Source organism: Heliconius melpomene, chromosome 6 (assembly GCF_056956725.1).
Source record: "Heliconius melpomene rosina isolate 202511_hmr_F chromosome 6, ASM5695672v1, whole genome shotgun sequence".
NCBI classification, from domain to species: Eukaryota; Metazoa; Arthropoda; class Insecta; order Lepidoptera; family Nymphalidae; genus Heliconius; species Heliconius melpomene.
Genome location: NC_140394.1, coordinates 11,858,051 through 11,881,324, shown reverse-complemented (window position 1 = coordinate 11,881,324; position 23,274 = coordinate 11,858,051). Strand labels below are relative to the sequence as shown.

Sequence of the window (23,274 nt, the reverse complement as noted above, 5' to 3'; positions counted from 1 at the left end):
GAATTAAACTCGTTGTTCTTTTGTAACTAAATGATCGCGCGTACGTTTAAACTGTGATCGCACTGCGGTATTTTACCTGCATTAGACATTTTCATGCAAAATTTATAATTAGATGTAAGCATCGTAAACGATTCGCGCAAGGCATTGTAATGTCACTGTTAGACATGGGCGTTACGTAGCGTCACTAGTTTCAGAAACTGCTTACAAGCCAAATCACGGCATAACTAGTTTCGGGCTGTCGTCGAAACTAGTGATTGTGATGATTCGGAGCTACGCGGTGATTGTGAGCTACGCGGTTATTCGAAACTACTTACATGTTGCGTTGTGGTTATGTGTCTGTACACATAGCCATTATTTCACATACGTAGTTTCATGAGAGTAAGCAGTAACCACTAATCAAGTTACATCGACACTAGCACAGTTGTATCTCGCTCTATTATAGTACGTACCGCAACAAAAAAAGAGACGAGAATAGGCGAATTTGATTGAAAAGCTACAAACATCGTACTTTTTTGTATTATACACCCAATGAAACGAAAAAGCGATTCTAAACTGTAAACGCAGAAGTTAAACTATATTATTTATAGTTTTATGAAAATTCCAAGAAAAAACCATATTATTTTTATTAGCTTCATTGACACTTATGTAGTTGCATCTTGCTCTATTTTAGTACGTTCCGCAAGAAAAAAAGAGACGACAGTAGTTTAATATGTATGCATTAATGCAGTTTGATCGATTATTATTTTATATCGATAATTAAAAAATAAATTCTGCTTCGACACCAGAGCGAAGAAATAAAAATATAAATGTAAATAAATATTTAATTTCCTCGATTGGGGCTCGAACCCGCAACCGTCGCGTTACAGCCACGCCCTTGTGCCGCTGCGCCACGACGGTGGACTTTAACCAATTCCGAGTTTTTTTTGTTTAGCGTGACGTAGCTTTCCTAATGTTTATTATTTATTAAAAGAGGTTCGGTTACAATGGCTTGCGACGTTCACTTCACACTTGTATATCTTAAGCACATTGGGATTTTTTATGCGATCTACTAAGACTTTTAAGAATTCCGAGAAACGAGGTTCGCTACAAAAAATTGAGGCCTAAACCCATCACTTCATAGAACTTTGAATGTTGATAATAAATTAGCGCAAAAATCTGAATTTGATGTTTTTAATGATGTTTTTAATGTTTGTATAAAGCTCAACAGAAAAAATATTTTATATACGTAATAAAGAACCCATAACTGAGCTTACAATTTTTATAACTTTTTTTAAGATCTTAATTTTTGTTTTGTATTTTGTTATTTTTTTTTGTTTTATGTTTAGCTATATAGCAATAGTACAGGCTGCTAAAATTAATTACTTTTTAAATGTTTTTAATTTTAAGTCTTTTAAATTTTTATTGTATACTTTATTTTAATTATGCAAACAAAAATTCTGAAATGGTCAGCGAATAAAGGCTTTATTTATTTATTATTTATTTATATTCAGTAGTAAAATTTTAAAATTTAATTTTAATTTAAATACTATATAAATAAATCAACTTCACTGCTGTTTCCCACACACAGCAGGGTAGGCAGAGGGAACCTAGTGTAACACTCTGTTACACTAGGTTCCCCACTTTCTGCCGAATTCCGGAGGCATTGCTTGTTGAGTGGCAGAACTCAACTCCGCGCTTTACCTCGACACCAGAGCGAAGAAATGAAAATATTAATTTAAATAAATATTTCATCTCCTCGAGTGGGGATTGAACCCATAACCATCTGGTTTTTACCTCAAGTTTGGTCTCAAGTTTCATCCAATTTTAAACCATAATATTTTGCTATTACGTGTCAGTTTCGCGTTTATGTTTTATTTTTTGTATTTTTAAATTTCTTTTTCCATTCTGTAAGTGTAAAATTACTCTTTTTGAATGTATTTTGTGTGTAAATTTTTTGTTTTCACTTAATTTGGAATTTTAATTTCACTCCGTAATGAAATCAAAATCAAAAAATCAAATCAAATATATTTATTCAAATCAACTTAAATGTTACAAATATTATTAAATCGTTATATAGTTTTTTCGCTGATCGTTTTTTAATAATATATCAAATATTATTAAAAAACGATCAGCGAAAAAACTATATAATTCTATATATTAAAAATATATAATATAATAAAGTGTATATAAAAAAATATATAAAAATAATTGTATATAAAATAAATTAATAAATAATTACATTTTAGTAGCAAGATATTGTAATTTAACCTAAAACGTTTTCAATCATAACTATAAAAGTAATCGTATTAAACTTCCAACTGCTTATGAAGCATTTGTAACTAGTTACAGAAATAACTAGTTTCTGAAACTAGCTACGCGTAACCCCGAAACTAGTGATCACCGGTTATGCTTAAAAGACGTTACGGCCCATGTCTAGTCACTGTCTACTTACTGTCAGAATGTCAAAACTGATAGTGACGTCTTTGTTAGTGCTGCCATTGCCAATAAAAGTTGCCCTCGTTACTTACAAATTAAATCAGTCCTTAAATGCGTTAAATATCACGTATGCTCACCTATGCGAATTGCAAAGATCAAGGTCAAGAGCCATTCTTTGTATTATATTTATATGACCTCGAAAAAAAGAGTACCTATAACATTCATTAAGTTTCCTTTATATAAAGAATATCTTTCCTCTTAAGGTTTTTCGTTCTCAAGATATCAATTTTTAGCGTTTATAATTACTTACATTCACTATAATGTATGTACCTATACATCCTTTTACTTAAATATGTTTTAATTAATGAAAACACTGAAAGAAGGATGTGAAAATAATGGTCTAAGCCTGAATGCGAGCAAGACAAAGGTTCTGGTATTCGAAAGAAATGAAGAGAGCATGGAATGCAATATCAGTGTAAATCGTAAGATATTACAACAAGTGAATGAAGTGATATACTTGGGAAGAATGTTCAGTAGAGATGAAAGATACGAGATTAGCTATATTAATGAACGGCGAAACGTCAGCACAACTGCGCGTTTGGCCGTAAACAATGCAGTGCTGGTACCAACTTTGTTATACAGCAGCGAAATGTGAGTATTACAGAAGAAGAATGAAAGAAAGATGAATGCTATGGAGATGGGATCTCTTCGGAGGATATGCTTAGTCAGAATAGCAGATACTGGCGAGTATATCACGGTGAGAATGAAGAAGAACGTGCTCAGCTGGTTTGGGCACGTCGAACGAATGAGTGATGTAAGAATGGCAAAAAAAAATAGTTATGATGGAAAACTGAGTGGTAAGAGAGGTAGGGAAAGGCCTCGGTTGACCTTCGAAACTCAGTATCAAATATACTGAAAGAAAATCAAATAAACGTTTTATATCGAATCAAATAATTAATTTATAAGAAATTGGTAGGTACCGTACATTTTAGACCTATTTATTTCTTTTATTCTATAGTAAAATCTCTCTCCTCTATAGGTATAAATTTATTTTGAAGTGGATAAATAAGTTACTCATAATCTCATTCTTTTTTTGATTGATCCAAATAAAACAAAAAATGAGTTCATAAACTTATTTAAGTTAAGTGCAGTAAGTAATAATGTGCCTAATATTTTAATAATGGGGAACCGAGTGTCTTAACACTAGGTTTCCTCTGTCTACAGTGCGGGATACAGCGTGAAGCTGTAAATTATATCAATATGAGCGTTAAAAAGTTAAAAAAAATATAATAAGTATAATTAATTTGTTGTAATTTTAGTTTATTCGTCTGATTTTCCAACATTCTAAAAATATACAACATTTAAAAAATGTTGCCGTAACAAATAATACAATATAACTCACCGCGACTGGTCACAAATATCTAAAAATACCGTCGCCATATTGGTATTGTCAAAAAGTACCAAATCTATCGGTGCGAAGGAAAAAATGTTTTTTCTTTTTAACACAAAGCATATTAGAACCGTTTGTACATTCTAATTGATAGCTGTGACTTTAGATGTTTCGATTAAAACATTTGGTGTACAGAACGGTGTTTGTATAATGTTCTCGATGGGGAAATGCTCGGATCGGAGTAGATCTGGTGCGGAGACTGAGGCCGGTTTGGTTAAGGGATCTCTATCTTCGGATGAACTGGCTTCTGCCGTAGCTGCTGTGTCTGATGAGATAGGAGACATCCTAAAAGACGAATTGGGTGACGCAGATCGAGCGGACCGTATAGGGGCTGAGCTGGCGGACCTTAGCGCAGAGCTAGGGCTTCTCGCCGGGCTGGCAGATGAACGGCAACAAGATTTTCCATCACTCTTCGAAATCGCTGTAAGTTATCATTAGAAGCTATTAGGCCCAGTGTCGTTGACCTCTGCTGTTTTGACATACTCAGAAATGAAGTATGACAGAGCATCAAAGTGATTTTTTTATTTACAATATATTATATATTTATATAATATATATTTATTTATATTATAAATCTATGCATATCTATATTCTAATTGTGTTATAATTTAATGACAGCCTAATATAACACTAGCAGTTATTTGTGAAAGTTTAACACTTATGTTAGATTCACTTATATTAGCTTAAATTACTAAGTACATTTAAAATAAATGATTAAAAGATAAACATAACTAACAGAAATTTCATCATATTTTTTATTGCACTATATATACTTATATTTAGTATTTTAGTTACAAGTCCCATTTAATACAATTTATTGAAGATTCTGATAATTATTTCTATTTGAGAATATTTATAAGTATCTAATTTCTTTAAAATTCAACGAAATAATTGACAATTTGAACTATTTCTATGTAAAAAGTAATCTATAACCAAGATTTACTATATATTTTTTAAATAAGTAAATATAGTATTATTATGTAAATAAATTATTTAAAGTAAGGTATCTGAAATTCCTAAAGGAATGGGAAAAAACAAGATCTTACATTTTAAAGTCCACATGAACAAAATAACTAATACTATTATTACAGGTATTTTAAACATATCAATTCTTTCTGCCAAACAACAAAAAAAGATGATTGTGGGCATAAATCCATGACAACTACTTAAATATTTACACTCTATAATTAAATGTTAAACAACTTTCAAAAGTTAAACTATGAATAATTTCATATATTTAAATAGAATCTTGATATAGTGATTTATATGTTGTATTCATATTTGATGGTTTTGGGTTTGTTTTCCAATCAGTATTTATTTTGTTTGAATTAGGGAAATAGAGCCTTTTTAGGTTATGCCACTTTTTTATATAATATATAATAAAAGAATAATTATAAAAAACAAGCAAGCCAAGCAATAAACAATAGTTCATTAGTATTAGCAGGAGGGATAATTCTTTGAGCTATGTAAAATTTAAATGGGTCCTAACTGTTAATTCTAAAAAAATTTTGGGCTTGTATTTTTTCTTTTTAGTTTTATGTAGACATATTTTATGTTTTTTATAATTATTTTTTTATTTCATACTTTTTTGTTAAGATTTTTAACTGCTTTGTTAGGAATAGAAGGTAAACAATTTTGTAATCATATTTTTTCCTTGAGGGTGTTAATTTCGTGAGGTTTTGGAAGCACTTTTACAGTAAGTAATTTTTTTATGTGATAAAAAGTTACTGAGATAAGTTAAAAAAATAATGTTGAATAGTTTGTATGTCAGTCACTCAGTTACGGAAGGGTTTAATATAGTATTTTGTTTTACTTTCACAGTTTACCAGGCAAGTTTAAAAAGCTATGTTTTTTTACCAGAGGAAAAGAATAATATTCACTCCCCAAGTAGGAAACAAATTCACAACCGTCACATTTACAGTCATTCACTGTGCCACTGCATCATGTCAGCTTCAAGTACCATGGTAGTATATTAATAATCCTTTCTTTGTTTATTCATCAGATATCAGGCCACCGTGGTTCAGCCAGTGGATCATCATCATCATCCTGGTCTGGCGGAAGAGGGGGACGGTCTAAGCCACCCCCTCGTCCGCCGCGAGCTCAGCGGAAACGACCTATAGCTAAGGGAAAAGAGGTTAGTAGTGACCACTCACTCCAAAGACACTACTGAAAATAGTATTTAAGTCCTTTTTACATTTTTGTGTGAATTTTGGAGAAATTGTGTATTGGATAGCGGAACTTAACCCGTCTTATTGGAGTGGGGTGACGTGAGTCTTATATCTTATACATTTATATTGTTATTGGGGCCAGTCGTGGTGAAGGGGTACAAGCGTTCGACTGTACGCTCGACAGGTTGTAGGTTCGATTGCCACTCGAGGAAATGAAATACATTTGAGGATTTTCTTTCAAAATGTGCTTGTTATTCACTTATTTTAATGTTATATTAACCTATTTTTTTTTGGTATTTATCACGATGGGCGTAAGTATGTATATTTTCCATGTGGGCCCCCCCACTTCCTTGACTTCAACTTTGAACTGATCTATTTGTGTAAATGTCTTTTCTATTTTTTTCAGGCTATCTTATGCGGGGCTGAGCACGGTTCACCCAGTTCCCCCGTCCACCTAGTTCCTTTGCCCATATTTATCGCTGCATTTTAATATTATTTTTACCTTTTTTTTCCTACTCACAGGTCTCGCGTCGTCGCAGCGCCGTCGCACGTCGCGCAGCCACTTTGCGCGGTCGCACCTGCGAAGTGTTATCGGATGCGTCCGATGTGGGTGCTGATTCGGATTCGGACGACCAATGGACAGAGTTGGATGATCATTGTAAGTTGTTTGAAACTTTATTTTTTGATGCATTTAATAATGCACCAATACTAGTACACGCGTTCTTAATAACGCACTAGTACTAGTACACGTGCACTCGGTGCACTTATTGATGCTCCAGGACTTGTGCACGCGTGCTTAACGCATCAGGACTAGTGTACACGTACTTAATAAGGCACCAGTTCTAATGTGCGCGTACTTAATAACGCACCACTACTAGTGCACGGGCACTTAATACAAATGCACTCGCTGCACTGAACGATGCACCAATATTAATGAAAACCAAGATGCCAGTCGTAGCGCAGAGGCACAAGGCGTGACTGTAAACGCGATTGGTTGTAGGTTCGATCCCCACTCGAAGAAATTAAATATTTATATAAGTTTATATTTTCATTTGCACCAGTATAAGAGAATTGGTGTGTCTTAAAACTCAGTTTCCCCTTTCTATCCTACTATATGTAAGATACAGTGTGAAACTAAAAAAGCCATATTATGACCACTAGCAAATTTAAATAAATATTTTTTTCTATAATATTTTTTTTATCCAGCTGGCAGTACTGACAGTTCATCAAGCAAAGATGTCAGTGGTTTGAACATGGAGTGTCCCACCTATCATCATAAGGGCTCGGTAAGTATAAGACAAGGTTTACATATTTACCACTTAAACTTATTGTTATATTATAGTCAGATTATAAAAAATGTGCACATAAATTGTAGAATCTATATTATTGTTAAATTTCATCTGAAACCGTTCAGTAGTTTTTTAGCTTTTGTATGAAAACTAGGCGTCGCACAGTTGTGCTGTAAAATATATGTTGCGTGGAGAATTTACCTTTTTTTTTCTTTGAAAATATTTAAAGTGCGAATAAATTAAAAAAAGTCATTTTTCACTTTTATCGATGTCTCACCACTTTGATTCTAATTCTGGACGCATGGTAGTTTTCGCTAAAATTATTAATTTCAACGCAATCGGAGCCGCGGACAGACGTTAGGAAAAAATAATTGTTAATTAAAAACCTCCAACATAAAAACCTTTGAAAAATAAAAAAAGAACTAAAAAAGAGGTGATAATCTTCAAACGGCTTTGTATATTTGAAGCATGGCTAAGAACTGTTAAGCTGCTGTTAGCTGCTGCTGTTAAGTGACCAAAAAAAAAACGAATTTAAAACACATCTGTTTTTTAGCTATGTTGACACGGACATGTATCTGTATAAACACACAGTCACGTCAAACCTTAACACTAGATTTTATCTATTTGTGGGATACAGCGTGAAGCTCGAATTTTTCTCTTTTTCATAGCAAGTGGAGCCGCCGGCCATGGGACAGTATCTGCTGCCCCTGCTCAGTACTCCGGCCACCGACTCTGAACACTTTCTGATACGCCACGAGGACATATTGCAGGTGATTTGTCACTACCTTGTTTTTTGATTTTGAGTCACTACTTTGTCAAATGTTATTAAAAATAGATCATACTTAGTGGAAACCCTGAAGGTATTACGTGTTGAGTTGTTGGTGGAACTCAACGCCGCTCTTTGCCTTGTCATCAGAGCGAGGAAATGAAAATTAAATATATTTCATTTCCTCGATTGGGAATCGAATCTACAATCTGTCGCATTTACTGCAAAAGAACGGTTAACTTTATAAAATGTGTTATACCTACTTTATATTATGATTTTTTTGCAACAAAATGTTTTTGATTTATTGATTGATATCCAATAAGTGTAGGTTTGATTTCCGCTTCATACAAATTATTTTTTATTTATATTCTACTTATAATTAAATATTTCTCCTCATAGTTGCTAGCCTCAGCGGAGGACAGTGTGAGAGATGAAATGCCCATAGACGATGCAACTTTAGATTCTGCTCCTGATGTGTAAGTATTTGTATTGGAAATTATTATATACAGGTGTTTAAATATTGAAATATTAGGATGTGATTGACATTTCGTCCCTACCTTTTTCCATATCGTTATTATTGTGTTTTAGAGCAGAGGTAGTGACTGTAATGTTTTATTTATTGATTTAAAGTACATTATTAATATATAGATATACTCTAAACTTTAAAGATGGTGGAGAAGCGGCACAAGCGTGTGGCTCTGCATACTCTGCCATGTGCGGGATATAGCGTTAAGCTAAAATACATATTTTTATTTTTTTTTCAGATTAAGTAACGACATATTTGAATTTGAAGAGCCAGTAGTGACGCCGGAGGACGAAGCCGCGCTACTACACTACGTTTGCGGTAAGTGACAGATTTCTCCGGGTTGTTTTCTCTTAGATAACTAAGAGTATATGATAATTGTATATGATACCCTGTGTTATATGTGTCACAATAAAAAGAAATGACTATATTATGCTATTGTTATACGGTTGTGGATTTTCCTATGCCTACACTAATATGCAAGAAAACTGCTATACGTTTATGTGGCTGTTTTTTTTTTTTAAATATTCTCTTGAGTTTGATTTGTAATCCATAATCACATTCTCAACTGAGCCATATTACTTCGAAACCAACAACCATTGTGTTACCCAATACTAACTAAATTTCATAATATTACCTCGTCATTTAATAAAATAATATTCTTTTTCCTACAGACACTGATCCCTCAGAGCTTCAAGTAGGTCACGGGGCGTCGTCGTCGGATAACGGGTTCAAACCCGTGGCGGAGTGGTTGCTCGGTGTCTACCATTCGTGGTGCGAGATCAGTGCGCTTATGTACACGCTGATTGGGGCTAATATGTAAGGAAATTATATTTTTAATAGTGCGCTCGACAAGTCGTGCTCGCCCTGAAGTTAACTGTAGATGGTTGGTATGGTTGCGCAGATTTGATTTTAAAGATTTTTTAATCTCAAGTGAGAGTGACCAATGCGCAAATTTTAAAGTGCTTGCTCAATTTGGTTGCAATTGGTTTTATGTGTAAATTTTTGTACAAAACTTCTATTTTTGATTTGTTTATAACATTTTTTTTATTTTTTCTGGCTGATATATGTGTTGCAATTAGTTATAAGCCCGTATTTATAACCGCCCTCATCACATTTATATTTAGAATGACAACGACATATCAAGAACGATCTCCACTTGAGATGGATTTATAAATATGGACCTTAGAATTATAAACAGATTTGGTGTCATTCTTTTATAATGTTTAGTTAAGCTTTAACTCTATTTTTCTTCACAGGAGCTACGAAATGGTAAAATCTGAATGGTCGTATCGAGCCCGTTTCGGTTGCCATTGTCGTCTGTGCCTCTCTTTGGCGGACAGCGCGGGGCCTTTGAAACTGTTTTTGAAACGACTCTTGGCTAGTTTGGCTCAGGGTTAGTTAGTTTTGAGTTATTTTTTATTTTTAAGAAGCCGTTGTAGTACGCGTTCAATTGTAAATGTGACGGCTGTGGGTCCGATTCCCCACTAAGAGGAATATTATATTTAATTTCTTCAGTAGTTTTGGTAAGGCAAAGCGCGGTGTTCAGTACCGCCAGTCGACACATTTGGTTTCTTCGAGCAACCCTCCAAATGAGTAAAATGCAAAAAAAGAAGAAAAAATATTAAGATTATATTAGTTTGTTAATGCTAATCATTAAGATGCGTTTGTTAATGCTAATCATTCAGATTTTTTTCTACTCAGTGTATCCATGTAGCATAGCAGGCTAGGCAGAGAAAAATTGGGAGCTTAGTGTTAAGATACTCTGTTCTCATTAAGGCATTTCTGTTCCCCACTTCCCCATAGGGAGATTTAAATTAATTATTTAATAGTAGTAACAGGTTTTTGATGTTCTTTAAATCATTATTTTAGAAATGGGTATTTACATCCTTTTTGTAACTTTGTTAAAACAGATCTCAAATTAGTTAAAATCACGTATTGAATTGAGATTTATTTAGTACTATGAAACGGAAATTGTATTTGCAAAAAGAACATAATTCATTTTCTATAAAGAAGAAAAAAAGTCTGCTTTTGCTGAATTCAAACCTTAGTAATTTTCTATATTACAAGATTTTAAATTTTGAGTTATTTTCGCAGATGGCAACACAACATCGCTCGGCGCCAACATGGTGCGTGCTCTACACCTGACGCCGGGAGTCGAACTGACACCCACCGACTGGGACATAAATAGATTGCAACGGTTGAAAGTTGGGGAGGATGGTATGTTTATATGAACTAATAAATTTTACTACAGTACGGTCGGCGAGCCGTGGCCGCGCTCAAGTTAGGTTTTATACTATTACTTAGCTCAGATTTCGTTAAGTGGTATTTGGTGTGTTGAGTGAGTAGATGGGAATCGAACTTATTACGGACTTGTTTGACGGACGGATTGTTACTAGTTAAGTGTAGAAATCATTATATTTTATTTGTTATTAAATATATATAATATATAATTAATATTCTCGATTGGTACATCCCGGATCATAGGTCTATGAAAACAAAATTAAATTCTTATACTTTTTATTATACATAATATTGATAAGTAATGTATATATAGAGAATAAAGATAAATAAAGTCGCCTATTTTTTATTAGATTCTACCCACAATCATTAAATGACTAAATTATTAATATTATTTTTTCTTTTTATTGTTTCAGGTGCTGCCATCATCCACGAACATCTAAATAATTTAGCACAACAAAACGAAATATCCGAACACATAGTTAATTCTATTTGTTTGTGTAGAGTGTACGAGAGGCCTTTTGAGAAACAGTGAGTTTTATTTATTTTTTTACTATTGGTGGGTGGGGCGAGTTTATTGTACAATATGTATAATTTTATGTTACAGTTAGATATTATTATAATTATAGTTCCATATATAAGGGAGTAACAACCAAGGTCAGCGACACAACTCATTTTATTATTCTTATAATTAAGACTACCCACATACAACAGTTACTTTTCAACATAATAGAATTTTGATATTATTGCGCAATATTCCCAATGTTAGTGCTTACTACACTAACAAAATATTGTTAAAGGATTTGAATTTGCATCTCTGAAAATATATTTAATAAGATTTATTTTTAAAGTAAACATGTTCCATATGTACCTACAAGTGTTTTATTAAATTATCAAGTGACTGTTTAACTAAAGGAATTGGGTTCAATTCTTAACCATTATATCAATACATGCTTGTTTCACTTATGACATTAAATAATAAGATATATATCAATCTTTACACTGTATTCTTCATATAGCATGGTAGGAAGAGGATATTTGAGTCATAAGACTCCGTTCCCTACGCACAGCACATTTTTTGATACACTGCGTGTTGAGTGGCATAACTCAACGCCGTGCTTTGTCTACTTTAGCGGGAACATCATCCCTCGAATCAATCGCCGAATGGTAATCGAACCCGCAACCGTCCACTACGACCTTGGTGTCGAATATTTATGTAATTAGTTCAAGAATCTGTTTTTTATGTATTAAATAGTTATGTATTACGAAATATTTTTAATTATTTAAGTAAGATAAAATTTTTAAGATTTTATAATATTTTTTGTTCTTTATTTTTTTTAGATATGCAATGGAGAGACTTTGTAAGCTTCTAGAAAATTTCAAGACTGCTTCTTCTATTACTTTTAAGGTTGGTGTTTTTTTATTTATATCATAATATATAGTGATCAGTCATGTGTTTAATATCTCATTCACTTTTGTCTGTTTAATCTCATATTTTGAGGTTTTGAATTTGTTTGTTTAATTATTTTAATTGTCTTTAGCAAAGTATAAAAAAAATGTTTCATTTATTAATTACTTACAACTTTTAAATTTTGACATTAAAAATACAGATTTTTATTAGTCAGTGACTGAAATCAGACTTTTTTCAAAATTATTATACCATTCTCCACACAGGTGGAGGTAGTACCAGGTTCTACACCCAGCACAGCACAAGATCCAACACAAGATAGCGGTATATGGAGTGAGGCGGCTAAAGCCTTCCTAGCTAAGAGACTGGCGCCGCATCAGAAGAGGTCCACCAGTGAACGATTAGCGCACATGGCTAAGAAGACCGCACCGCCTGATTGTAAGTAGAGTTTTTTATAAGAGAGAGAGAAAGAGATAGAGTGGAAGAGGGAGAGAGATAGAGTGGTAATATAAAGAGAATATGAGAAAGGGAGTGACACTGGATCATGAAGTGAAGCGGTAAAAGTCTTCCTAGCCAAGAGACGCCATATCAGTAGATATCAACCAGCGAGCAAGGACCAAGAGTGGGAGAGGGTGAGGAGAAAGAGAAGGAGAAACTATATATTGGATAGCTGAACCTAATATGCTGCTCTATCTTATAACTCTAGGAAAATATAAGTATTTTAAAAATTAAATATAATTTGTACATTTGAGTGGAAATCAAATTCATGACCTTCCATCAATGTCCTAACACCTAATGTATCAAAAACTAAGCAGTACATGGGGAACACACTTTTAACACTAGGTTCCTGCTGCCTACTATGCGTGTGCAGGATACAGCGTGAAGCTGAAAAAAACTTTTAGGCTTTATTTCTTTCTTTGGTCCAAAAGAATATATGAGGCCGTCGTGGTGCAACGTCACAAGGGTGTGACTATAATGCAAAGTTTTATGGGTTCGATCATTTCTTCGCTCTGGTGTCGAGGCTAAGCGCGGCATTCAATTCTGCCACTCAACATGCAATGCCTCCAGAATTCGGCAGAAAGTGGGGAACCGAACGGGGATACAGCGTGCAGCTGATTTGATTTATTTGATTTGAAAAGAATATAATAAAAAAACATAATAGGAGTTAAGTAAGAGTTGTTTTTTATTTCGCAGTAACCGCGTGGTCGGGGTACAAGCATCGCTGCGACTGTCTGACACCTAGGACGCTGTGCGCTCAACAGAGGAAACAGTTGCTCAGGTCTGTATTACAGTGATAGTGGGTTCAATTTAGTTTAATTTGGTGGTCTAAGTGTCGTATTTATGTTTGAAAGTGAGCTAATTATAAGATTTGCTTTTTACAGAAATTTTGAGCTTTTGATTCACGAGAAAACTTATTACTTGACTAGGCATGGGTTTTATTATGATTTGAATTAGCAACCATCAATGAAAACAAAAATTTCAATTAACTTAAATTCTTAATCACTTTTACCTATAAAATATTGTTTTTTCTGCCTAACAGAAAATTTGCTCCATATTCCCATCAGAATTTGTCAATTATGAAAAAAGAATTTCCAATAATATATATAATCTTTATTGCATAAAACAAAACATACGGTAATATAAAATGAAGAGTTAGTTGACAAGGGTGGACTTATTACAGTGGAAGTGGATATCCATTAAAACAGCGGGTAGAGTACAATGCAATTAACAGTAAAAGAAAATAATAAACAAAACATACTAACAGATGAAACATGATATTGACAAATATAGATACATACATATATACAATTATACATATTAATTTAATTTAAACTACATAAACATTACATTACATTCTATGCATATATACATACACTACACATATATTCTAAAAAAAATAGCCGTCGAGTTTGAACAATAAATAAAAATTAGAATTCACTATATGGATATTTTTTGTATATTAAAAAAAAGATTCAATATATATGATTCATACATTTTTTTTCAGGATTTCATTCTTCGGCATGATGCAAGCAGTCAATGAGTTCAATGGTAGCAAAGATGCTTCAGAAAAGGTATTAATTAATATATAGTAGTTCATGGTTTTGAGAGATCCTCTTTCCTCTTTTTTTTATCTACACTCTACAAGGAACTTACTTGCCAAGTTTCAGTGTCCTACGCCGCGTGGTTTGCTGTGCTGTTAGTTAGGCTGTGCAGTTGTCTATTAATCTATATATATAAAAGGACTTGTCCTCACTGACTGAGGTAAGACGCACGCACAGCCGTAACCACTGTGCGTAGAAACGTCAAATTTGGACAGATGTTTATTTTCGTAATCTGGACATCCACTAAGAAGGGATTTTGAAAAATTTTAACCCTAAAGGGGTGAAATAGGGGTTCAAAGTTTGTATGGAAAAAAATTTAAATCAGCACCGATTAAAATTTGAAATTTAGATTTTTAAAAGTATTTAATTGAACACGTGTTTCATGGTTTTCTAGAATTCACCCCCTAAGGGTACCCCATAAGGGGTTGAAAGTTTGTATGGAAAAATCTTTAAATCACCACCGATTTTTATAAAATTTGAAATTTAGACTCTTAAAAATATTTCATTGAATACATGTTTCAAGGGTTATAAGAATTCACCCCCTAAATACGCAAGTGAAGCTGCGCGCGTCCGCTAGTCACTTAATAATGAAAGAGTTCTATGTATTATATTGATTTTTTATTAACATTTAAATCTTAATGGTTTTATTTCTTATATTTACGAAATATGTCTTTATTATGTTTCAAAATATATTGCTAGAATTATTTCTAAGTGCTCTCAAAGAAATTATCATTAGTAAATTAAATTAAATCAAATCAGCTTCACGCTGTATCCCGATTAGGCAGAGGGAACTTAGTGTTTAGTGTTAAGACATTTAACACTAAACACTACGTTCGTTCCCCACTTTCCGCCGAATTCTAGAGGCATTCCGTGTTGAGTGGCGAAACTCAACGCCTGGCTTTACCTCGAGACTAGAGCGAAGAAATGGAAATATAAATTTAAATAAATATTTCATTTCATCGAGTGGGGATCGAACCCACGACCAGTCGCGTTTACAGTCACACTTTGTGTCCCTGCGCCACGACTGGTATCAATTGTCATTAGTTTTAATTTAAAACTAAACCAATACTCTGTCTAAAACTTAGACATGACTTGTGACTTAGACATGACTGTCTAAAACTTAGACATGACATGACTACAGTTTAAAATTTTTTTCAGCCTGCCCTAGACATGAAATCTGATAGTGGTAGAGAGTTACAGCAAGGTGACGGCACTGGAGCGAAGTAAGTGGAGCTATAGCTTTTTTAAAGTTACCTCTTTAGTGGGAGGTGGAAAACGGAGTGTTTTCCACTTTTCGCCTAAATTCATATGTTGAGTAGGTAGAACGCGTGCCGTTTATAATCAGACTCTTGTCGACGACGGCGTCAAATATTTATGTGTATATTTTAATATGTCCTGAATTGATTTGGATCGACATGTATCTATCCTATATAATAAATGAAAACTAAAATAGTTTCATGATGACCTAATCCCGCATATAGCGTAGACAGATCATAACCAGTGCTTAGACATTTCGTTCTTCACGCACTGCTCAATTTTCGAGGCAATGCGTGTTGAGTGGCGGAGATCAACGTCGCACTTTGTCTCGTTACAGGAGCAAGAAAATTAAAATAATTCATTCGCCCGAATGGAAACCGAATCAACAACCGTCGGGTTTATAGCCAGACATGTGTAGCATAGAAAACTTAGTAGTACAGAGACTGTAGCAGGGTGAAGTTAGATAAGTTTCTTATTTTCCACGGCGAGCACACAAAAGCGAGCAAAACTTCAGGAAAACCAACTTCAAGGGAGCCATTACTTGTTTATTTACAGACCACCCGACTGTCTGGAAGATATGCTGTCTCTGACTAAATCCGGATCACCCTTGGAACTGAGCGACTCCAATTTTAGTGCTGATTTTGATGATAGTAAGTTTATTTTATAATTGTTTTGTAATAATTATGCATAATTACAGTGCGCCACTTTGTGGGTTCGACTCCCATGAGGAGGAGTGAATTTGTTATCATTACTTAAAATGGATTCATTATTAATAAATTTTATATCTAAAAACTTTAGAAATAAAATGAATAGAATATAATGTTCTATGGAAAAATGTTTATAAGGATTTTTTGATGATTATTTGTTTAAGCTATTTTTTTACTGTATTATGCTGTGACCTGAAATCAAAGCTTGTACCTCAAATATGGTTGGAAAAGTATTATAATAAAAATGTTTTCTTTATACAAATTTAACACACCACTAACTAATGCGTGTATATTTAAAAATTGAATCCGCTACCTCCATACCAAAAACAAAACACAACCTAACTATACACTTTTTTCAAAAAAAAAAACAGTAACTGAATCAGAAGGCAATTCGTCATCATTGGACTCTGCGTCAGAACTGCTACTAGCTGCAGCCGCAGCTGTAGACGGGGACGATGACAATGATGACAATATGGACGATGACATAGTCACTGACGGTGACGGTGACAATGGGGGACGGCTCAGTAAATCCGTTAGGGAGCTGATGAGGTCGATAGCGGCGATTGAGAGGTTGATGGACCGCGTGCTGCGGCATTGCGACCGGTGGACGGATAGGGAGGCCAGGTAAGTACACCGTGGGGACGATAGTATAGATAGATACGATGACAATGGGGACGGGGACAGTGGAGGATGGTTGAGTGAATCTGTGATTTCGATAGTGGCGATTGAAAGGTTGATATACCGCGTGTTACTGATAGGAGATCAGGCACGTGGACTGTGGAGACAATAGCGTAAAGGGGCAACAATGAATAATATGTCAGTCGAGGTCGAGTCATAAGGGAACTTATTTAATAAGTCCGTGGACAATTAAACAGATGAAGATTAATTAAGTTGGACAAAGATAGTTATGAAAACGCGTGGATGTTTTAAATTTATAAAAGTATTGCTAGACTCTACTTTCATATAACAGCAATGGACTTTGTTTATTTGATTGATAGACAACTGATATACGTATGTATATTTATAAAAACATTAAAGATAAATATTTTAAAAATTGTGGCGCAGCAGCACACAGCGTCTAACTTTTTAACATTAAGGTTTTGAGTGCGATTCCCATTGGGGGCAATGATTTATGTTCATCGCTCCGGTAATGAGATAAAGCGCGGCGTTGAATTTGGCCACTCCAAATGAAATGTTTTGAAAATTGGGCGGTGTTTGGGTTAATAGTGTCTTAACAGAAGGTTCCCTTTGTCTGCCTTTATATAGAAATTCTGCAATCAATGCCACAGATATAACATATAATATTATTACTTATATAAAAAATATCTTACCCGTAATCAACTTAGCAATAAATCAATACTTCTACGACATTTCTAATAAAAATTTAATATAAATACAGAAAACGCGTCCACCTCGGCCTAACAGAAGTGGACCGCAAGCTGATGGCCATGTACCGCCGTCTGCCAGAGGTGCACAGGCGGCAGCTACAATTGTACAGGAAACAGAAGAAACTGTCCACGGTAAGTAAATAGGGGGAAATGGTAGTAAATAGGGAACGTGAAACGCAGCGATTGTAGGCTCAATTTACATTAGGGGGAATGTATTATTTTCATCGTCGCGTTTACAGTCACACTGTACCACTGCGCCACAACGACCTCATTATTCGATAGCCTATTACAGTACGGCCGACGAGTCGTGACAGCCCTAAAGGTAGGTTATCTGAACGTTTTGTTTACTCGTAATGAAATTAATAAAAAGTATGAAAAATTCTATAATAAAAACTACAAAACCATCCACAGCTAAATTCAGAATGGCCACAATTCATCGACCGTACTGTAATAAGATAATGAGGCATAATAATAATTGAACCCACAACTGTCACACGTTTACAGTCATAGAAAGTCTATTTTAATAATACATATTTTGAATTTAAATTGAATATAGTTGTTATGTACATATATAGATAGGTTTGAAATATAGATATATAAGTATAAGTAATATATAAAAGAGTAATATCTTATATTCGACTTATATATATAACTAGTCACTAAGTCACTAAATATAAAAAAGTAATAGTCGCATGTAGTATTCTGAACCGATTAAATGTTTATTAGTTTTTTTTTAATATAGATGCTATTGTTTGAGATTTTTTTTAAGTATTTTAGTTTATACTTTGCTTCTTAGATTTTATAATAGTTAAAGTAGTTTTGTAGATACATCATTTATGATAAAATTTTGTGATATTTGTATTTTAGGTTTAATTGTGAACTGAATTAGATTAAGAGCATCGAGGTGCAGTTGGAAAGTGACTACACGATGATCGTGGGTTCGATCCCCACTGGGGGAATTATATATAAATAGGAAGAGGAATTATTTATAAGTAGGAGATGCGTGAAGATATAAATAAAATAAAAGAAATTAAGTTTCGGTGGAGTAACACGGTATTGATGAACATTTATATTTAAATTAAAGTTATATAAAAGAAATATAGACATTTCAACGGTCTGGTTTATCCAATTTTAAATGAGTGGAATCTCCCTTACTCTGGGGTACACTAACATAACAACCGCCCAGGCATGCACGCGCATGGTGGGCGGCGCCGCGCCCGCGCCCCCGCCGCCCGCCTCACCCGCGCCGTCGTCCGCGCCGCCACCCTGCCGCCCGCTGTGCCCCGAGTACCACCTGCAGAGGTTCAAGGAGGTAAGTTGATTTATTATTTTATGCTTGTTTGTTTTTGTTGTTTTTTGTTTTTGTTGGAATCGGTTCAGAGTTTAGGTGACTTTTTTTAAAAGTGTTTTTATGTGATTATGGTAACTTAATAATTTTCCAATTCTTATTAATAATGTGTGTTATTTTTATAAATGGATTTATACATGTATTGGTTTACCGCACATCGTTCTATGTTCTATGTGCTGAATGATTATTTGGAGAGGGTTAAGGAGATGTTTTTTATTCACAAAATTATATTTTTTAAATTTATTTTTGTATTTATCTATGTATGTTTGACTAGTTGCTTTTTATTGGTTTCTTAAATCAGTTCAGAAGTGTTGCAGAAGTCATTTCTACTCATGTCATGTCTACTGTCCGAAATAATTTTATAAAAAAATTAAAACAATCATCTTAATAAGAATTAAATTTGTGATTTCAGACAATCATTCTTGTAGTTAATTTACTAAAAAAATTACAAAGTAACATAATTTAAATGCCCTTATTGGTTAAGAAATTTCACCCTGACAGCAAGGCGTCATTTTATCCAAGAGATACGAATTCAAATATTGCTTCTAAATTGTTGCTTCTTTTTATTTTAAATTAAAAAAAAACATAAATATATATAATATAAAGAATCAAATTACAATCTAATTTTAATTGTATTATAATTTAAGTGTTTTGAAAACAAATTTAGTATTTTTTCTCATTCATATTGTACGATTAAGACATTAAAGCCTTTTATAATAAAACCGTCCAGATTTGAGTTCAACACCCAATGCCTATTTGATTTACAGGTACGACGTAAAGTAATGCATATGAGAGACCAGCAGTTGTACTACCATCGTTTAAGAATGTGGTTGGAAGATCAGTTACGGCATGAAAGGGAGAGGTTGGTATTCTGAAGTTATGGTGGGTTTTTGGGAATTAGGCATTAGTGAAAAGATATTGTGAGTGATTGGAGGTGGTAAATAAAGGTACCGTAACTTACTTAGAAACGATTCCAGTGATTCGGTAAATTTTTATCCACGAAATATATTCAATTGCTGATTAAAAAATTAAGTATTTTTGCTATAATTAATGAAATAAGTTTTTGGTATTATATTTTATTATTTATTCAATGCCTTGAAGTAGGCGGAAAGTTAAGAGCGTAGTGACATTACATCTTTTCTTTTTATCCTCTTTCACAATGTAAAATAGATATAAAATTAAGAAAAATCGTTTTTTTTTTCAGTTTACCAGACAGCAACGTGACTCTAGTAGAAGATCTACCGAAACGCAAAAGACGAACGCTAAGCCCAAAAAATATTAAAATCTCATCCGCTCCAAAAAGAAAGCTCAAAGCCCCCCAACTACCCCAATCTATCAGCAAACCCCACAAAATACTGCAAATGCTCAAAAGTAAAGCCATAAAGTCCCCGTACAAAGAAATCGATGAACCCAACGTTAAAACAGAAGTGGACCCTCCTGAAGCATTTTCATTAGAGAAAGATAATATAAGCGATGCGGAGACTATAGTAGGTGAAATTGAATCAGGAGATTTGTGCAAAGAGATGAACGAATGTTTAGCCAAATTTGCAACGTTCGCGCTAAGCAGTCCGGATAATGGAGAAATGGATGTCAAATATCCGGAATCTGTTAGTCCGCCGTTGCAAGAAATGTCGCCAACGACGTCCGAACCGCCCGCTTTTACGCAAAAGTCACAAAGAATTATAGCTGTCAATAAAATTTTTAATAAAGAGGATAAAAGTATAGATTTTCAATCGCAAATAACGGATTTAAACGTGCCTCTAAATGCTAGAGGTCCGAAAGAAGAAAAAACTGAAGCCGAAGATAAAGATACAGATGTATACAGATATATAACGTTTGGTCTTAAAATTAAGAAAGCAATGGAGGAATGTCAAGATATGATCAATTCCTATGGCAAAGACGACAAGCCGGATGTCGAAGAACCGCCTTCTTTAGAGCAAATAGTTGAAGTTATGATGTCATTAGATAAGAATTCAGCTGATTTTCTTGAAAACATGGTCGCTGATGATCCTCTAGATATGAATGTAGCTATTACTAAATTAACTGAATTAGTAGAAAATATGCCTCAAACGTTAGCCAATATGCCGGAAGTTGCTTCCAAGTTATCTGAATTTGCGAATGCCAGTTTCGAGTTGTTTCCGGAATACGCGTCCATTATGAATAGTTTGCCAGATGTAAATAACGAAGCTCAATTGACTCAAGAGACTTTAAAACAGATTAGAGAATTAAATCTATCTAAGCGAGATAACATAAAGGTCACAAAACATACAGCCAAAAGAAAAATAACGCGACGAACAAGAAGTAATGAAGATAGTACAGTATTCGAATTCGAAGGAAAAGATTTATCGGAATTGCTCAAAGACGAAAAAGAAATGCAGAATATAATGAAAAGTAAAAATAAAACGGAATTTAAAGATTTTCTATTTACGTCTTCGGCCCAAGTGGTCATAAATAAAGTGTTTGAATATCTAAAACAGAATAAAAGTCCCGAGTTGAGTAAATTTTTGGAGGAGGTCAATGAGCTTTTTTACTTACAGCGTACTAGTTGGAATTCCGAAATGCATTCGAAGGCAAAACTTTTCGAGAAATCTGTCAAAGATACTTTAAGTATGGATGAGTTGAGAGAACTTGTGAAAACAAGATGTAACTCATGGAAACATAACGTGGCAGCTAAATTAAAAAGTATACCTATAGATATTTTAGAATGTGAAATTGAAGCTACGCTAGAAAAATTCTATGCACACATACAATATTTATCACAAAATAACTCGGAAACTGATAAAATATTAGAAAAGATAGATGAGTTGACTAAACGCGAGGAAGATTACGAAGTTGATAGAGATACATTTAAACAAATTACAATGGCGTTAGGAGTATATCCCGAAAATGCGTTAGATATGTTCATAATGAAATTACCTGCAATGCCGGATAGGACCAAGAAAGGGGCTAAAGTGTTCAAATTCCGATACATCGACGTAACTAAACGCTGTGCTGAATCACCACAGCTAGTTAGTTGGATATTACAAGATCCCGAATCGGCGATTAACGCCATACAAGAATTGACTGGTTTAGAAGTTAGGAAAATTGATAATGCACCAGATTTTTCTAGTCTTTCCAACGATCGGAAGAGGGAATACTTTATGGCTAAAATCAAAGAAATGAATAGACAATATATGCAGACTTTACCCAAATCTGGTTTAACATGTGACGAATGGTTGATACTTTTACATCGATTGGAATTATTGGAAGATACAGTAAGAGACGCTCTTAATAACCTCGCGCCTCAAACTAAAGCAGTTCAAACTCAAAGTGCGAGTGAAGCTGAGATAGTAGCTGGCAAAGGTCTAAGCAAAATTATAGGCAAAGCAAACGTTAAAGCTGTTAAGAAAATACCAGACATGAAAGCTATTAAGAGAGAAATTGAATCAGAACCGGAAAAAGAAGATAAAAAGGCTAAAAATGATGCTCTATTAGCTAAATGTGAAGCAATATTAACATCTAAAGGTGAAAAATCGCTCCTCGATAGCTTTTACACCATAAAATCCTATATAACACAAGGCCTACCAGTCCCCGAGACTTACAAGAAACACGTTATATCAATATGTTCGAGCATAGACGCTAAACTACTTGATGAAGATATAGAAGAAACTCTTAAACTCAAATCGGAAGAGTTAGAAGATCAAACTGATAACAAATCACCGTTATCCGTAATAGGGTCTCAAAATCCTGAATTATTAGCTAAATATTCAGCACAGGCGCTAAGAAACGCGAAGCAAACATTAAACGCAGTTGCCTTCAGAAATATGACAAGGAATGGACAGACTAAATCGGAAAGTGACGTTTGTGACACGCCCAAAACTAATTGTATGTTTACAAACGACTGTATATGTGACAGTTGTAATGTGGACGTGACAGAAGATAGGAAAGAAGATGTAAAGAAGGAGAAGGAGGTTAAGAAGATAGCACCAAGTGTTAAGCAGAGTAAGCAGAAATGTGAAAATGTTAGTCACCAGCAGCATGTTTGTAAAGGTTAGTGTTTTTCTGTTATTGTTGTTTTCAAAATGGCATATAGTAATAATTTTGTAGATTATTTTATTCTTATACTAATCCTTTTATAGGGTGATTTTATTATGTTCTCAGATGTTTTGGATTGAATTCTCATTTAGAATTTCCTTAAATTGTATTCATTGCGTTGTGTGTGGGTTCAAACAT

General features: G+C 34.0%; 1 protein-coding gene across 8 annotated transcripts in view; it reads left to right on the top strand.

Moving 5' to 3' along the window:
* Positions 1 to 3,886: 3,886 nt before the first annotated feature.
* Positions 3,887 to 23,274, top strand: part of LOC146538526 (uncharacterized) — a 37,790-nt gene continuing 18,402 nt past the window's right edge. For 4 of the 8 annotated variants that reach the window (XM_085186233.1, XM_085186232.1, XM_085186231.1 and 1 more), the window contains exons 1-22: positions 3,888 to 4,288; positions 5,868 to 5,999; positions 6,556 to 6,691; positions 7,240 to 7,319; positions 7,991 to 8,092; positions 8,488 to 8,564; positions 8,853 to 8,932; positions 9,286 to 9,430; positions 9,871 to 10,007; positions 10,709 to 10,831; positions 11,269 to 11,383; positions 12,194 to 12,260; positions 12,527 to 12,698; positions 13,455 to 13,539; positions 14,266 to 14,332; positions 15,521 to 15,585; positions 16,175 to 16,269; positions 16,698 to 16,950; positions 17,726 to 17,846; positions 18,901 to 19,026; positions 19,830 to 19,924; positions 20,267 to 23,091. In XM_085186233.1, coding sequence (XP_085042359.1) covers positions 4,016 to 4,288; positions 5,868 to 5,999; positions 6,556 to 6,691; positions 7,240 to 7,319; positions 7,991 to 8,092; positions 8,488 to 8,564; positions 8,853 to 8,932; positions 9,286 to 9,430; positions 9,871 to 10,007; positions 10,709 to 10,831; positions 11,269 to 11,383; positions 12,194 to 12,260; positions 12,527 to 12,698; positions 13,455 to 13,539; positions 14,266 to 14,332; positions 15,521 to 15,585; positions 16,175 to 16,269; positions 16,698 to 16,950; positions 17,726 to 17,846; positions 18,901 to 19,026; positions 19,830 to 19,924; positions 20,267 to 23,091 — 5,371 coding nt within the window. In that variant the 5' untranslated portion in view covers positions 3,888 to 4,015. Of the gene's footprint in view, positions 4,289 to 5,867; positions 6,000 to 6,555; positions 6,692 to 7,239; positions 7,320 to 7,990; positions 8,093 to 8,487; positions 8,565 to 8,852; positions 8,933 to 9,285; positions 9,431 to 9,870; positions 10,008 to 10,708; positions 10,832 to 11,268; positions 11,384 to 12,193; positions 12,261 to 12,526; positions 12,699 to 13,454; positions 13,540 to 14,265; positions 14,333 to 15,520; positions 15,586 to 16,174; positions 16,270 to 16,697; positions 16,951 to 17,725; positions 17,847 to 18,900; positions 19,027 to 19,829; positions 19,925 to 20,266; positions 23,092 to 23,274 lie in introns of all 8 variants that reach the window. The other 4 variants (XM_085186238.1, XM_085186237.1, XR_014878037.1 and 1 more) reach the window with 3 other exon arrangements.